Source organism: Akanthomyces muscarius, chromosome 2 (genome assembly GCF_028009165.1).
Source record: "Akanthomyces muscarius strain Ve6 chromosome 2, whole genome shotgun sequence".
Lineage (NCBI taxonomy): Eukaryota > Fungi > Ascomycota > Sordariomycetes > Hypocreales > Cordycipitaceae > Akanthomyces > Akanthomyces muscarius.
The window spans coordinates 2,353,243-2,369,622 of NC_079242.1; the positions used below are offsets into that span (position 1 = coordinate 2,353,243).

General features: G+C 52.6%; 6 protein-coding genes across 6 annotated transcripts; 4 read left to right on the forward strand and 2 right to left on the reverse strand.

Moving 5' to 3' along the window:
• Window positions 1–77: 77 nt before the first annotated feature.
• LMH87_003879 (uncharacterized protein) lies at window positions 78–1,019 on the forward strand (the record flags this gene model as incomplete). The annotated part of the gene is made up of 4 exons (XM_056195017.1): window positions 78–119; window positions 184–516; window positions 587–685; window positions 735–1,019. The coding sequence occupies 4 exons, from the start codon at window positions 78–80 to the stop codon at window positions 1,017–1,019; spliced, it is 759 nt and encodes a 252-aa protein (XP_056048687.1).
• A 1,992-nt stretch (window positions 1,020–3,011) lies between these two features.
• On the forward strand, window positions 3,012–4,694 carry LMH87_003880 (uncharacterized protein; the record flags this gene model as incomplete). Its single annotated transcript, XM_056195018.1, has 3 exons — window positions 3,012–3,595; window positions 3,663–4,328; window positions 4,388–4,694. 3 exons carry the CDS (start codon window positions 3,012–3,014, stop codon window positions 4,692–4,694), a joined length of 1,557 nt encoding a protein of 518 aa, XP_056048688.1.
• A 288-nt stretch (window positions 4,695–4,982) lies between these two features.
• On the reverse strand, window positions 4,983–7,094 carry LMH87_003881 (uncharacterized protein; the record flags this gene model as incomplete). Its single annotated transcript, XM_056195019.1, has 10 exons — window positions 4,983–5,268; window positions 5,344–5,908; window positions 5,962–6,049; window positions 6,100–6,133; window positions 6,188–6,216; window positions 6,279–6,325; window positions 6,385–6,521; window positions 6,575–6,582; window positions 6,653–6,790; window positions 6,867–7,094. The coding sequence occupies 10 exons, from the start codon at window positions 7,092–7,094 to the stop codon at window positions 4,983–4,985; spliced, it is 1,560 nt and encodes a 519-aa protein (XP_056048689.1).
• Window positions 7,095–9,842: 2,748 nt separating this feature from the next.
• Window positions 9,843–10,140, reverse strand: LMH87_003882 (uncharacterized protein; the record flags this gene model as incomplete). Its single annotated transcript, XM_056195020.1, has 2 exons — window positions 9,843–10,043; window positions 10,105–10,140. 2 exons carry the CDS (start codon window positions 10,138–10,140, stop codon window positions 9,843–9,845), a joined length of 237 nt encoding a protein of 78 aa, XP_056048690.1.
• Window positions 10,141–10,529: 389 nt separating this feature from the next.
• LMH87_003883 (uncharacterized protein) lies at window positions 10,530–12,667 on the forward strand (the record flags this gene model as incomplete). Its single annotated transcript, XM_056195021.1, has 2 exons — window positions 10,530–11,168; window positions 11,237–12,667. The coding sequence occupies 2 exons, from the start codon at window positions 10,530–10,532 to the stop codon at window positions 12,665–12,667; spliced, it is 2,070 nt and encodes a 689-aa protein (XP_056048691.1).
• A 2,146-nt stretch (window positions 12,668–14,813) lies between these two features.
• Window positions 14,814–16,375, forward strand: LMH87_003884 (uncharacterized protein; the record flags this gene model as incomplete). Its single annotated transcript, XM_056195022.1, has 6 exons — window positions 14,814–15,074; window positions 15,167–15,572; window positions 15,640–16,024; window positions 16,086–16,162; window positions 16,228–16,260; window positions 16,329–16,375. The coding sequence occupies 6 exons, from the start codon at window positions 14,814–14,816 to the stop codon at window positions 16,373–16,375; spliced, it is 1,209 nt and encodes a 402-aa protein (XP_056048692.1).
• Window positions 16,376–16,380: the final 5 nt, after the last annotated feature.

Genomic DNA, 16,380 nt, shown 5'->3' on the forward strand with positions numbered 1-16,380 from the left:
GCACACTGCGAGATAATCTCAAAGGCGCGAGTTAACGAAACAAATTCGCTCGTCACACGTAATTTTCCAAATTAAAAATGAGAATTCTTTGCCTTCACGGCGCTTACGGCAGCGCCAAGGTAGGAGCTGTCTACTCAACGGCTTGCTTTCGGTCGCAATTCTAACGGCTCCTGCTCCCTGCAGGCATTTCGAACGCAGCTCGACCCATTCGTCACCAAGCTCGAAAAGACGGGCGACGTCGACTTCAAATTCGTCGATGGCCAATTTCCAGTCAACCCCCCGGAGGGTTTCGGAGATTATTTTGGTCCCCCGCCATACTATCGCAACATTGACTTTGACGGAGTCGACGGGCTCGCCAAGCTAGTCAATAACTTGCGCGACAACACAGAAGGCGAATCATATGAAGACACTCTCAGATCTCTTCTGAAAAGCGACAATGCTATACCCGGGGAGGGAACCATCAACAAGACATTCAGCCGTATCAAGCAGTACCTCGACGAAGATCCAGAAATTGATGTAAGTGTTGCGCGATGATCGGTGTCGCGCAAGTCATTGACAAAGCACCTAACATCAACTCGCCTTGTAGGGCATTCTGGGATACTCTGAAGGAGCCACAGCCGCGGCTTCATACATCTTTCACGAAGTTCAGCAAGAGGAAGAGCATGGTACACCACGCAGAATCAAGGTACGTCCCACTGCATGGCAAGGAAGCTCAAGCTAATCTGTTATCCAAGTATGGCATATTTTTTGCCGGTTGGCCACCCAGCAAGGTCGAAGATGGCCAGGTCAAGGCCGTCTTGGCTGATGAATGCGAAGACATGATCGACGTTCCGACATGCCACATCGTCGGCAGTCTGGACCCATACCTCTACGGCGCAATGTCCCTATACGGTGTCTGCAACGAGGACAATGCGACGCTGTTTGACCACGGGAAGGGCCATACTGTTCCTCGTGATAATACCACCATTGAGGAGCTAGTGGCGTCAATCCGGAAGACAATTGCAGACGCAGGGTTGTAACCCGTCTCGCGGGGTCACGCTCGGGAAAGTCCTGGTCGGCTGGGCAGCAGTTTTGCGGGAAAATAGATGCCGTAAAGAATCACTAGCTGCATAGAACGCCACCGCATTCCTCTATATTTGCCTCTATATCCCACCTAATTAAAAGGACATATTCCCTCTTTGCACGACCGACCGGCCCGTGACAGCGGGAAAGCGGGACAATAGGATCCGGACGACCGGGAGAGGAGCCGGGCGACTGGATTGAGGAAGAACGCGACATACATGCTATCCGGCGAAAGAAGTACTTTGCCTCCCATTACTGCATCTTTGTCGCGGCCCATTATTGGAAAGGTTAGATTGGGGGCGTGAGAGTAATGATCCAGAGCTTTGACAACTAGCGACGCGCCAATCTAACGGATACGGTAGTCCTGCGCATCCTCATGTATTTTCACTTATCTCATCGCTAGCTTCTCAAATGCCAATGTGGCGCACGACGGAGTCTGTTAGCACGATGTTTAGTGGGCGCAAGGAGCGTCGATCGGGACCACAGTTGAGCTAAACTGGAAGAGCTCGGGGCAGCGAGAGGCGAAGAGAACCTTTCTTGGCCTCTAAACTCCACTATCCTCGACGTCGAGAAAGTATATTGATATCGCCTCTATGCTTACAATTTGCCTAAGCAAGATAGATGGCGGCTTTCGCGTGCCTGGCAAGACCTCGGCTTCAACACAATACTCTGTCGGGGCGATCCTCGACACCAAATCGGCACCATGTGATCGCACAACAGTAGAGCACGGATGGGAGAGTTTGACGCGATGGAGGACCTTTGTCTGCAACCTCCAGCAGCAAAAATAGCCCTTTGCTGCTCATCCTGCAATCAGACAACCCGCAAATCACTTCGGATGACAAGAAGCTAGCAGAACTGACCGGGGAAACCCGCCCAATGCATACCAAAAAAAAAACAGATGAGAATATGGGCCAGGGGCCAAGAGGGCGGGACACCGACGGCTGCAGCGATGGACTCAATCGGCTCGATGACGGCATTTTGAAGAGAAAAGGAGATTAATATTACCAGATGGCACGATGGGCTACTCCTGCCAATTGAGTCACGATAATATAAGTTTGATTCCTTCTGTGCTATTCTTTTCTTTTCATGTTTCGGATACTTGTCCAGGGAGCTCCCCCCGGTCGACTGAGCTACTGGGAAGACTGGAGCGCCTCGATCATCTTTCTAGCTGCACCCCTCCCCTTTTCCCCTTTCGCCATCCCTGCACAGTGGTTGCTCCCTCCGTGGCGGGCGTTGAGCCACTTATCTGCATCGAAGCGACAACGCGATGAGTGCATGGACATAGTTTGGACCAGGTGGCCCTGTCGTGAGGCATGGCGCTCACCAGTGCGTTCACTGCACTTCTGGTCTCTGCTGCACTCTGGTCTCCGCCGCCCTCCTGCACTTGACCGAAACACTTCTTTGGAGGGAGGGGGGGGCTTGTTTATAGTGACGGTGCAGTAGCTCAGCATCCGGCTCGTCCACGATCCCACAGCTGTACGAGCTTGCCGGTCTTGACGTTGCTTCTATATTAAGTCGACGGACGCACTCACATGTGCCACAACTGGAAATGTGTAGATTGGGCAGCTGGTAGTCCGGCGGTTGTGCTGGGAGTAATACATACTAAATGGATGGAACCTGAGACTCGCAGCTGTCGAGCTCCTCTAGCTCGAGGGCTTCCGGACTCTAGCCCAGAGTCAGCTCTCGCCGATCATTTTCCGTCAGCCATGTGTGCCATGTACTAAATAGACCCTCCCACCACTGTACCTGTCAACTCGTCGACGCTGTAGCACAGTTTACCTCCCGTCTGCGATCCCCTTCTGCAAGCTCCCGTCCTCTTGGCAGCTTGAGTAATTGGCCTTTTTGTTTTCTCTTATTCTCCTTATTTTCTCCGAATTCTGTCGCACCGCTAAAAATAGTATTTCAACGTACTCTGCCAAGCCAGAAGAAGAAAAGAAAAGGATTGAGCAATGTCGGCACCCGCGCCCAGTTCTCGAATATTATTCGCCACGAACATCGAGCGTGGACAATGTGGAGTGTTTCTGGCAACGGTGCAGGCCCTTTTACAATCCAGCCCCGAGGCGGACCTGCATTTCGCCTCATTTTCATCCCTGGAAAAGGAAGTGCGCTCCATCTCGGACGAGGCTATCCGCATGAAAGCGGGCGCCAATCCGGTTACATTCCATGGCATCCAGGGCCAGACTCACGCAGAAGCCGTCATCGCCAGAAACGCCGAGAAGTATGGCGAGGGAAGCTCTGTCCCGCCGCCCGCATTTTCTCGGCCGCTGGACGCTTCGACTACAATGGCGACGATCCGAGATTTGTGCTCGTATTTGCTTGGCTGGGACGGGCCCGGGTTCATGCAGGTCTATGAATCAATGAGCGACATCATCCAAGCAGTCAAGCCAGACCTCATCATTGTAGACGTATTGCTGTCGCCTGCCATTTCTGCCGCATGGAATTCCGGAGTAAAATTCTCGTACCTCAGCCCAAACTCCATCAAAGACTTCGCCGCCAGTTACCAGCCACTTGCCATGCTCTGGAAATGGCCCGCGTAAGTGCCACTCCATTTTCCATTGTTCACTTTGCGTTTAACATCGCATCAAACTAATGCCAACTAGTCTGATGAGTGGCTATGACTATCCTGTTCCTTGGTATCAAAAGCCGCTGAATGTGTATCACTACCTATACATGGTCTATCAAATCCTAAAAGAGCCTGGCTTGGCAGAAACGAAACGATACGTCGAAGAGAAGACGGGAAAGCCAATGAGATGTTTGATGAACACAGGAAAGAGTCTCCCGGATCACGTCAAGATTTTTGTCGGCACTCTCCCCGAGCTGGATTTTCCTCTCAAGAGCCATCCGCGCATTGTGCCTTGCGGCCCCATCATCAGCGATCCATCACCAATTTCCGACTCCGATCCAAAGCTTGCAGCCTGGCTAGCCAATGGACCTACTATTTATGTCAATCTTGGTTCCCTGTTTAAGCTCAAGGAAGATCGTGCCGTGGAGCTCGCAAAAGGCCTGAATACGGCAATGAGTGAGATGGAGAGCAAGACTCCCGGTAGCCCACCCATGCAAGTCCTTTGGAAGCTGAAGAAAGATGGCGAGTTCGATGCAACAGGTCCAGATTCCAAGGTTCGCGCTGCTTTTGGCGACAAGATGGACAACGATAGGATTCGGATTGTCGACTGGCTCGACTCGTCGCCTCTCGCAGTCCTGAAAAGTGGCAACATCGTTTGTGCAGTTCATCACGGTGGTGCCAGCTCATACAACGAAGCAATTCTGTAAGTCATCGGTCTCTTGGTATCCCCAAATCCTGTTTTTAACGTTTTATTTCCTTTAGGGCTGGGGTACCACATGTGGTCCTCCCGTTTTGGACAGACTGCTATGAGTATGCCAACAGAGTCGAGATGCTTGGCATCGGTCGCAAGGGCACTCGGAAGCAGCAGCCTGTTTTTGAAGCCACAGAGTTTTCGGAAACTATCTTGGAGGTAGTAAATGGTAAAAATTCTGAATGTATGAAAAAGAAAGCATGGGAGCTCGCGGAGCTCTGCAAGAAGAATGGAAACGGTCCAGAGATTGCGGCGCAGGGCATCCTGAACCTCGCCACGGAGGTAGCTACGGACGCGAGCAAGGAAACGACCGAGTGATATATTCGTTTTGATGGCTTCATTTCTTCCCTGTTCATATTTCTACAGTTCTACCTTATAAATTGGCCTTGCTCGATCGCTAGCTCAAGTCAATTATTTATCCTCTCGTATGAACTTTGCATACTCTCATCGCACTGCAATAGCGAGGGTACGTCGAATCTTCTTCGAATTGTGACGTAATGATGAAGCCAATGTATGATTCAGACACGTGTCATTTTATCGATGGCTCTGACTAGGTATATTATCATCCGACAAGCTCGTCCGCTATATCTGACTAGAACGAATTACTTATTCCCCAATTACATAAGCCTCGTCCTTCTCGAAAATGAGGCTTGGCTTGCGCTCTGCTAGGTCGAGCACCATTTCGGCAAAGTAGCTATTGGCCCAGGCGAACCAAGGGCGAGTGTAGTCGCTCACGTTGTAGATGTGAATGCTCTCGTGAATGAGGCCGAGGCCAGATGTATTTTCCATGATGAGTGCCAAACGCTCAGTGATCTCTTCGTCATCGTCTGTGCCAAAAATCGCAGATACTTGCGACATGGGCCATGGATATGTTGCGTTGACATGAGGTCCACTGTGGCAAGGCAAAGAGTGTTAGCCAACTACGGGCTCGCGGCAATGTCTATGGTCGGGGAGAAACAAAACTTACCCAACGCCCTTGAACTTTTCGCCCTCCGCGTAGTACGGGTTCATGCGCGAGAGCATAGCATCCTTTGTCTTGATGTAAGTTGAATCGTTGCGTGGCAAGAAGCCAAGGTACGGGAGTGAGAGCAAGCTGGGCACGTTGGCGTCATCCATAATGTACATGCCGCCATAGCCGTTGGTCTCGTAAGCGAAAATACCGTTGCTTGTACGAGTGTTGTCCCAAACAGCCTTCTTGATGATGCCAGAGAAGCGTCGGGCATGACAAGCCAGCTTCTTCTCCGCGCCAATCTTTTCTAGCACGTCCGCCACAAGGTCGAGCTCCACTGAGACCATGGCATTGTCCGATGTGATGAAGTTGAAGACGCAGAGGTCGTCCGATGGGCGGTGGCTTGATCCGACCAGGCCATTGGCAAGTTTTGGCTCTCCATTGCCTCCGTTGGTTACGGGCGGGGACAGTGAACCCGCGGTACCAGTCCAGTTATAGTAACTGACAAACTCCCAATCTTCGGACCACGAGCTCTGAGACTGATCGCGTAGAAGCTCTAGAATCGTCTGCATCGCTTTCCTCCCTGTGAAAAATGTAAGTAACAAGGTAAGCCTGGTGTATTTCCTTGTGACTTGCAGTTGTCATTTATAAAAGAGGAGTCATGAGTATTCTCGTAGTAGGAGCGACTAATCTTGAGGAAGCCGGCGAGAGAATCCAACTCATACTAAAGCAAGGTCAGTGCCAGGCCCTCCCAATTGGAAGTTCTTGACCTACCTTGCACTCGAAGACGGTTTGGTTGTCAACCGGGCTGGTATGATGATCAGTAACGGTACGCCCACGACTTGAAAGTCCTCAAACATACGGGTTGATTCGAACATTGTCGGCATAGTCCTATTGAGCAAATGTCAGCCTCAGATGGGAATGCAAGACAGTCGAGTATGCAATCTGCATACGTTGTGGCTAGGTTTCAGACCGCTTTCGGGCGGGGGCTGGAAGGACCCTGCCGAGCATCCATTAGCAATTGCACTACCGCCGCTACAAGTATAATTCTCTTCATACCGCAATAAGGGAATTGGTAAATGTATCGCGCTTCCGTATTGATAACCGCCTTGACGAGGTTCCTCAAATTTTCGTCCTGGGGCAGAAGCTTGTACAGATGAGCAAACTGGTTGCCAGTGTCTCGAAGCCATTGTGCACTGTGGGCGAATCAGTATTTCAGCAGTCCAAGTCTAATTTATGGCCTGCGTACGTGATATCCTGTTGCCAAATGGACCTGTTAGCTATACTCGCTCCGAGGCATCGAAGATTAGATTTTGGCACCGCTTACACCCGTGATGATGAACGCCAGATTCGCGGTCGGGTCAAAGTACTTGACAGTAGTGTCGAGGGTTGAAGGGAATGTATTCTCAAAAAGGCGCGCCAGATCCGGGTTCTTGAGACGCGCCTTCATGTCCTCAATAACTTTCTAAAGTTCGCAGTCAAGTCAGACGCGTTGATTTTTCGGTTCCTGATCCGTCGTTTCGCGCGCGACGCATGCTTACCTCGACAGCTGGACTCTTGAAGGTGCGACACTCCTCGCTGGGCCTCATGTAAGGGAGTTTTAGAGGTCCGTCCGAGTACGGCGCGTGCGGCTCCTGCGCATACTTGTTGTAGTCGGGGCAGTCGGCAGCCGTGCGGTTCTGGGCCCGAGAGCTCTTCGTGGCGTTGGCGAGGCTTGCGAAGAGGCCCAACGCGACGCACACGACGTGTCGCGGAGATAAGACGGCCATGACTAGAATCGATGATAGAAGAGGAGGTGATAAATGAAAAACCCACCTGTGAGGTCAATTGAGAATGCCGGAATTGAGTTTTTGACGAGCTATGTAGAATGTTTACGAGGCTAGCTTAGGACGGGCTGTCGGTGAGTCGCCATTGTGTTTTCATCTCGTCATTTTGTTTCCCCGCAGATTGGGGGTGCCAACTAGCTCGGCGTGGGGGAAGCGGGGAAGCTGCCATATCATTCATGCATGATGACGACAATGGGCACTAATATGCAGTTGGCTGACGATCAGGAAGTGGTGAGCATGGTGCAATAAAACATTAAAAAGCGTGCAAAAGTGCGAGTTTCTGTAGCGAACCAAGATGAAGTTCGTGATGTTACAGAACCGACGCCACCGCTCCACCAACCGTTGGTGAGTATGGGTATCCGCAAAAATAGCCAGCGTGGAAAGGTGTGTGTGCGTCGGATACCAGTGTTCTCTGAATTAAAAAAAAAACATTACTCTTGGACCCTCATCCATCGAGCTTTTAGACTTGCTTGCCATCTGCCGACTGCCGTAGCCATGGTGGTCACGATCGCAACAGACAGGGTGTCTCGATATCCACTACCCTGGACATACGTTAACTTTGAACTAGATCCCGAGTTCCCGGGTCGTTGGCTGGTGCACAGATGGCGAAATGCAAGGCCCTCGACTTTTTTAAACTGTATTTCAAGCTTATTGGTCATGCCGCATCTCAGATTGTTTAAGCTTCATGTCCGCTTCCGGCATCTCATGGAGCCGAGCGCTACCTCAGGGACCAAGCGCTTCAACACAATAGAAACGCAAAGTCTAGTTAGACACAAGGAAATTTGCCGCTGCATTTCAACACCTTTTTCTTCATTTGAACGCCGATGTCGCAGATTTTAGGACCGTGCTCTTAGGGCTTGCGCCGACCATGAGAGTCTCGACACACGTGGGGGAGTGGCGACACAGACAGAGCGACATGCCAGTGGAAGAAATGGACCAACGAGTCTCAGAGGTAGAGACGCCACCGTTCCGACGCCAAATTCGCGTCAAAAACTCCGAAAAGGTCTTCGCTGAACAAGGGAAAGACGTTCTACTGTCGGTAGACATGGCGTGTATCTAGCAGGATGACTTGCCTCTAGCAAAAAGGCATTGTTGTATGGATATTAGCTTTTGTAAGCGGCCTGACAAATTGGTATACCATCTTTAGACATACTTCTACCCTGTTCTGGCGCTGGATAGCCAAGATTATCTATGACGCAAAACAGAACTGCGATTTGTCAATGCCTGTACCTGCAGTATCTATCTTCATCCATGTTTTTCGATGCCGTGCATGAATGTCGGTATGACGGAGGCTATTCGGCGCAAGGTTCAATCAAGTGAGTATTAGTATGTGATGACTCTTGCATGATAAAAATTGAGAAAAATACCAATGTGTGTCTTACCTGCGAAAATTCGTAGAAGAAGAAACCTCCGAGCTGCGAGACACAAAATGCGCCGGGGAAAGCCCGAACCAGTTTGACACAAGACAGAGACAATTAAAAAGATTTTGCTCCGCTCAACCGCCACCGCCGTCTTGCTTTGAAGGGGGCGTGGCCGTTTGTTTTCCGTCGCCTGCGGACCAGTTCCAACATGATGCAGTCAGTGCCATGCCCATGAGCGCACCAATGCCTCCAGGCAGAAGGCAACAATCACCACTCTGGGCGAGTGTCCGTTAAATCTCGCAGACCCCCCACTGTCTCTTCTGTTCTGTTCACGCACATAGGGGATGGTACTACAAGGTCGGCCAATGGTCTCAAGTATATTTGCGATGGAATTTGTCTCTCTGATGTCGCCCGCCAACTCAAGAACCCTGTGAAGACCTGCTGTCGGACTGCTGCGTCTCAAACGGCGCTTCTTCTTCTGCCGTAAAGGTGCTGATGAGCAATTTTGATCATGTAAAAGATGCAATAAATCCATTAATTGTAGCAGCGACATCAGTTTTCAGAATCAAGCTAATTATGCATGATTTGTCTCGTGGTACATGACGACGCCCAGCAAGTCCGCCGCCACGACATGAGTTCGAAGATGCAACACTTGAATACCAGCATAAATATAGTCTGCAGAAGAATTGGACTTTTAATCTTCTTGTGAATACGCGTATTCTGGCCAGCAAATATTGCTATTATTATGGTGAAATGCGCAGGGGTAGATTCTCCCTGATGGGCCTGGGAAGAGCGACAGATACTACTTATTGTAAGGACTTTACAACCCCATGGTGTCTCATGTACACTTGGACCAAAGCCTTGAAAGTCTTTCCTGTCGTAGAAGACGCGAAACCGGTTGGAATGGCTTTCTTATGAGTAGCTGTCAGCCACGCGAAGCCGGCGGACACTTCCGACGTCGACGCCGCCTGCGTTCTCTGTTGAGTGACGACTGAGTTCTTGATAGGAGGTTTCACTTCCCGTATGCCCACGAAATATTTATTCTCATAATACAAATTGATGCGGCGCCGAAGATGCCTGTGTTCCTACCCCCGTAGCGACTCCACTCCTCCTCCTCAGGGATTATAAGCAGAGTCCCGATATTGAGTCCATTCTCTTCAATCGTGAAGCTCTCCCCCGTGATATTTCCCAGCACAGTGCTCTATAGTGTTCTACGGGAGACCCAATGGTTTTGACTATCAGGATTGGAATATCGGAGTCGGATTTACGCCCCAGTTTATGGTCGGCCGACGACGCGAGGCGCTAGCAGGCTCGGTAGGCGAGCCGACATCTATACAGAGCGCAAGGGTAAAACGATTGTGACAGGTCTGACTTTCCAGATGGGGCAGCTGGCCTCTGAGCCTAGAAGCAAAGGATTTCGAGATCTTATCAGATCCTCCATTTCTGGTGTGTTGGCGTAGAACCCCGATTTCGTCAATTCTGTGGCCTTGGACAGCCTGGATCGGAGGCCGTTGCCGTGCGGTCGCTCACGCTGGACTCATAAGCTGGAGGTTAAATCTCAATGAACGCTTATCGTCATATAGGCGTAATACCTCCCTTGTCGATGAAGGACTGCGCTTCGACACCATAGCTAGCAGTCAGCCTGTCCAGCAGCTCAGCCTAGGTGTGGCAGCGTCGGTAGACGGTAGCGCTGTTGAACGTTGTGAGGGGTTCTCATATGGTCAGCAGTATACTAATTTGCTCCTAGATCTTACTCTAGACACAATTAAGCCCCCCAAGAACATCCTTGTGCAGGCGACTGGGCGCAGTTGGGGCGCGGATTAGGGCCGCCCCGAAACTGTCGGCCGATCCGATCAGCCGCACACAACGCGCATGGTCCTGACCTCATCCCCGACCACCCTCCCATGAAGAGCGGGTTTTGCGCTTGAGTAACCCTGGGAAACTCGAGGCCGTCAGAGTAGAGCGCAATTGAAGCGAATCCTCCGCCCCCTCCACGGGCCGTTTTATTCCACCGGTGATGCCAGCCAGCGGCGCTGCGACAGTACGGCCCATCCAGGCCTGCCAGCGCTGTCGCAAGTTCAAAGTTGGCTGTGACCGGGCGCGTCCAACCTGTCGCCGATGCGCCAAAAGCCGCTCCGAGTGCGTGTATGTCGCCTCGGATGTCTCAATTGCGCCCGGATCTGCCGGCGAGGCACATGCACAGCCTCGCCCGCAGCCGCCCACTGAGCTCACGCCGCCAACCACAGAATCGTCGCACAAGGACCTATCGTCGAGATCAGCATCGCCACCTGAAGAGGCATCGGCGTCCGCAGCATCGGAGGGACCGTACCCTTGCAGCTCTGCCAACTTCAGGAGCGCGGAGCTAATTCCAGCAAAGACGCACATTCGCCAACCTCCCAAGCGCGACAGGGCTATTCTGTCCTGCATCCGATGCAGGAAGCACAAAGTTCGCTGTGACCGGCGAACGCCATGCGGAAGATGCATGAAGAACAACAAGGAATCGGAGTGCATCTACTCCGAGTTTCCTGGGCCAGAGGCACCTACCGAGGTAGAGAAGCCGTATAAAAGTCTGCATGGCATCGCTACTAGTTTTATCGACCACCGCTGGGACAACAGATTCCGGAACGTGACGCACTGGACAGCCTTGCTTCGAGAGGTACAAACTCATTCTACGCAGATCGGAGAAAGACAGTGCATACATGGGTCGGCTAACAGATTTGGCAGATCCGCTTGCATCTTCCACAACACATCAAGCCAGTCGAGAGGGAAGACGAATGCGCAACTTCCATCAATGCCATGTCCCTCTCCATCAACTTTCCGCTCGGCGATCTAAACGACCCCTCAATCACAGTCGAAGACCTGCTGGCCCAACTACCGCGACGCTCAGTGCAAAGGCTCTTCATTTCCTACTTTATGGAAACCGTCGAAAAGACATTTCACATTGTCGACGAAGCCGCCTATGAGCAAGAGCTGCGGGCGTTTTGGATGCCAGGCTCCGTGGCCCAAGAAGACTGGCTTGGTGTCCATTTCCTTATCCTGTCTCTTGGTTGCCAGGCGTATAATCATCACCGCGTTCAGAAGGGCCTGGACGTGTATCCATCACTGCCCGCCCGGCTCCTCAGCGGCGCCGAAATGTGCCTCAAGCGAACGCCGTTCCTGTTTCGCCCAACCCTCAACGTCATCAAGATACTGAGCCTCATGATTATTGCCAAGCAAATCTACGCCATGTCAACCCACCAGGCCGACACGTGCTGGCACCTGACGGGCATGCTGGTGCGGCTGGCGGCAAGCATGGGAATGCACACGGACCTGGCCGTGAGCGACGAGCCCACGCCGTACGAGGAGAAGACGAAGCGCCGAATGTGGACGCTGGCCGTGTACATGGAGATGAAGCAGTCACTGGTGTGCGGCATGCCGCTCCTCCTCCGGTCCTCCGACATTGCCGCGCTGCTCAAGAAGGAGGCCTTTGTCGACGGGAACCCGGGGCCCATCGGCGGCAGCGGCCTCGGCACGACACTGCACGTGGGCCTGCTGGAGGAAACGTTTGCCAGCTCGGGCAAGCTGATTGCCAAGGCCATGGAGCTGACGACGTGCGTGGAGGACACCGTCACCTACGAGGAGGTGGTCGAGCTCGACGCCGCGCTGCGCGTGCAGCTGAAGCGGCCCGAGACGGGCCTCACGCGCCTGCACTTCTCCACGGGCAGCGTCGGCTCCGTCGACCTGGAGACGTGCATGGTGGACATTTTCTGCCGGCAGACCGTCATGGCGCTGCACGCGCGCTTCGCGCTGCAGGACCAGTCGTCGGCGCGCTACCCCGTCTCGTACCTCTCGTCGCTCGAGTGCGCCCTCTCCGTCCTGTCGCAGCAGCGCATGCTGTGCGAGGGGGACCCCGCCGCGCCGAGCGCCTGGCTCAGCGGCCTCTTCCGCCACGAGTTCTTCACGGCGGCCATGACGGTCTGCTTCCACCTCGTCCGCGGCCACGACATGATGAGCCTGCCCGACGGCTCGAGCCAGCCGCAGGAAATCATGCTCGACGCGCTGCAGTCGTGCCGCGACGTGTGGAGCAGGGAGAGGAATCACTCGGTCTGCAACGCGAATGCTTACAACATTGTCAACTTGTTGGTGACTTCCCTCAGAGAGTCGCACGAAAAGTAAAACATGGGTTACTGCGGCTGTGGAGCAGACATGGCTTATATCAGCCTGTACAAAGTAGAATAATGAACCAATTGGAGGACCGTTCTAGTTACTATCGGCACGCGATGGTAAATAAAAAAAGAATTCACACTATCGAGAGCCTCCCCCGAGTTGAATATCCGCTCTCTCCTCTTTCATCATCTTACTAATGGGACTCTCAAAGAGGCATTGAGCCTTTTGACGGTCATAGGGCTCCAGTGCGGCCAATATATGGGATCTTGCCCCATGATTGTGCGATTTTTGTTAGCCACTTCATTCTACGTGGGAAGAACAATACGCCAACTGCCGAATTCGCTGATTCTTCCGTGTTTTGAGGCGCCGTGCTCGACTGCCATTACAGGGGCGCGCTTGGAACGGCAATGCCGGCGACTTATTAGCTAGGCGGCTAGACAACACTTCCCGGGCAGAAATCGTGCATTTTTGCAGCCAAGGGCCAATACATGAGCTTGTGAGAAAATAGACAAGAAGACCACAGATGGCTGAATGACACCTTCAGATGCTGCCTCACTCGATGCACAAGCCACAAGCCTCCTCGATACTTGGATGTCTCTTGGCATTAAGCGTTGGCTAATGGTTCGGACGAAAGGGCATTTCGCCAGCCTTTCTACAAGCAGCGAAAATCCAAGCCAGGCCAGTTTTATTAAAGCGATGACTGGGAAGGGCTTTTTCACCGCCCGCTGCCCAGAAACGCCCCGTCTCAGCCTCAGGATCTTGTGTAGCGACGACTACAATCACTAGCAACACGAAACAAAAAGTGGCGCTTTATCGACGAGGTCACTGCTCGATATAGACATATTCAAGTCATCATTTGAGGAGGCATAACAGGTAGCAAGACGAATCATCTCAACCTCCCCGCATACTCGAAACGCCTCATTTCAGTCTAGGCGTTGACCCTCACAGCGGTCTTGGCCTTTTTCTCCTCAACAAAACATTTCCCCCGCGCCAGCGGAGAACCGCCTCAAGCATCTGCTAAACAACCGGAATACCCCATCTTACATGGCGTATTCTTATTTAGTGGAACCTCCTGAAATTGATAGAAAATGGAGTAGTGCGTTGCATGGTCTTCTTTGTGGCGCCCAATCGCAGAATCAATAAAGTTGTCGATAGGCTTGGCCCGCTAGTCAGCCACCGTTTTAAACCAGCACTTCCCATTACCCCGGAACCCCAGAAAATCTGGCGGGGTATTTGGGCTGCTCTCCCATCTCGAACATCCTGCCGTGATTTCAACGCGTCGCACTATTGGAGGGACAAATAACGCCACAGGATGGGCATCCTAGGTGTGCCTACGTAGCCCACAAGCCCGGTCAAAGGGAAGCAAGCCACATGGCTGTTCTTGGTCCAAGCCCTCTTTTTCATCCAAGTAAAAACATCAGCATGCAATCTGCCGTGATCTTTTGCCGTCGGCACCGGCCCGTCGTGCCTGGAGCCTGCGTGCGACTCAGGTCACGCAGGACAGTGGGTGCGAACCAGTAGCTGAATGGTATTTTCCTTCTTCTTGCGGCTGATGTTGATGCACGCAATTAGCTGCGCATCCGGGGTGTGACAGTGTCGCATGGCCCGACATGCATGCGAGAATGCAGCCAAGTTTTCTTGGTGCTATCCCCTTGACACCACCCAATTCAGCTTTCAGACTCACAACCATAGACCAACCTGCTCTACTCCCCTCTCTTGTCTATTTCTCTTCGTTCTGTTCGAAACTGGAACTAAGAGTTATTGCACATTGAAACAGGAAAAAAGACAACATCCTGTCGGTTGTAGCGAGTTTCTTTGGTGGCTTGCCGAGCATGGGGCCCATGAGATCTTGGCGCACCACACACGCCACCCCGCGCGGTCTAGAGCTCTCTCGCTGACCTCCGCAACCACTGCGAGCAATATCAGAGACTGCGCTGTGCGACTTTGACCTTGCTTCGGGGAAAGACCGATTTGCCCGTCAGCGGTAACTGGCACGAGTGGAGATTCGCGCTGGCGGGCATCTCAAGTATAAGTAAGTTTTCATGTCGTCTTTTTAGCCAGCTTGTCTTTCTGGCTCGCTGACCTCGTTCACACCCCAATTGACCTTGAAAGTTACAAAACCTGCGCTTTAATCACCGTCGTTCGATACAACATCATGGCGAAGCCAGAAGCTGCACAAATAGAAGTCGCCTCTTCGACAGACGACAGCGCCGCTGTCAAAGAATTCAGCGATGAGGACAACGAAGTCGGCTTTTCCAAGCCAGAAACAAGTAGGCTGCTGCGCAAGCTTGATCGCACACTCTTGCCGTTTCTTTCTCTGCTCTACCTGCTTTCTTTCCTGGACCGCGCCAACATTGGCAACGCAAAGCTCGCCGGTCTCGAAAAGGACCTCAACATGGAAGGCTACGACTATAGTGTAAGTCCCATGCCGCAGCTCCCCAGCAGTTTGCCTTGCTTTTCGTCTATCCCGCCGTCTTTGAGCTCATCGTCATTTCCTTTTCTATGTAGATTGCTGTCGCCATCTTCTTTCCCTTTTACGTCATCGCTGAGATCCCGTCCAACATGGCCATGAAGCGCTTCCGGCCGTCCATATGGATCCCCAGCATCATGGTCGTGTGGGGGTTCATGACCATCATGCTCGGCGTCGTCAAGTCCTTTGGTGGCCTGCTCACCGTGCGCAGCCTCCTGGGCCTCGCCGAGGGCGGCCTCTTTCCCGGCATCACCTACTACATCACCATGTGGTACCGCCGCCACGAGTGCGGTCTGCGCATGGCCATCTTCTTCTCTGCCGCCACGGCGGCCGGCGCATTTGGTGGGCTGCTGGCGCGCGGCATCATGGAAATGCAAGATGTCGGCGGCCTGAGCGGCTGGAACTGGATCTTTATCCTCGAGGGTCTGGCAACGTTTCTTGTTGGTAAGCGAACCCCCTACGGTGCTGTTCGCCTTGTGAGGTAATCTCGCTGTATGCTGACTTGTACAAGCTCTTATTGCGTACCGCGTCATGCACGACTATCCCGAATCCGTCAAGTTCCTCAACACAGAAGAGAGGACAGAAGTTGTCCGACGCCTCAAGCAAGATCGATCTGCCTTATCGAACGAGTTCAAACTCTCGTTTGCCAAAGACGCTTTCAAAGATTGGAAGATCTGGGTGCACATGTTCATCACCATTGGCATCTACATCCCTCTGTACTCCGTCTCTGTGTTTCTCCCCACCATTGTCAAGGGCCTGGGCTATACGAATGAAGTCGCACAACTCATGTCTGTGCCTCCGTATGCCGTGGCCTGCCTGTTCACCGTCGGTGGAGGGTTCCTGGCCGATCGCCACGGTCAGCGCGGCATCTACATGATTGGCTTCAATCTTGTTGCGTAGGTCGGATGACACTGAATGGGCGCTGAACAAAGGTTGCTAACACGTTGATTGATATAGGATTCTAGGATTTTCACTGCTGGCTGGCGTCCAAAATAACGGCGTCAAGTACTTTGCGTGCTTCCTGGTGACAGTGGGTGTGTACCCGAATGTGCCGCAAGGCGTCGCCTGGAACGGTAACAATATTGGCGGATCCCTCAAGCGAGCCGTGGGGATCGCCATGCATGTGGGCTTTGTAAGAATCTTAAATCCAGCTAGCTTCCCTTACTGGTCGAAACGCGTGCTAATCATTTACCGCAATAGGGCAACCTCGGAGGTGCGGTGTCGGGGTTCGTGTTTCGTCAAGCTGACGCCC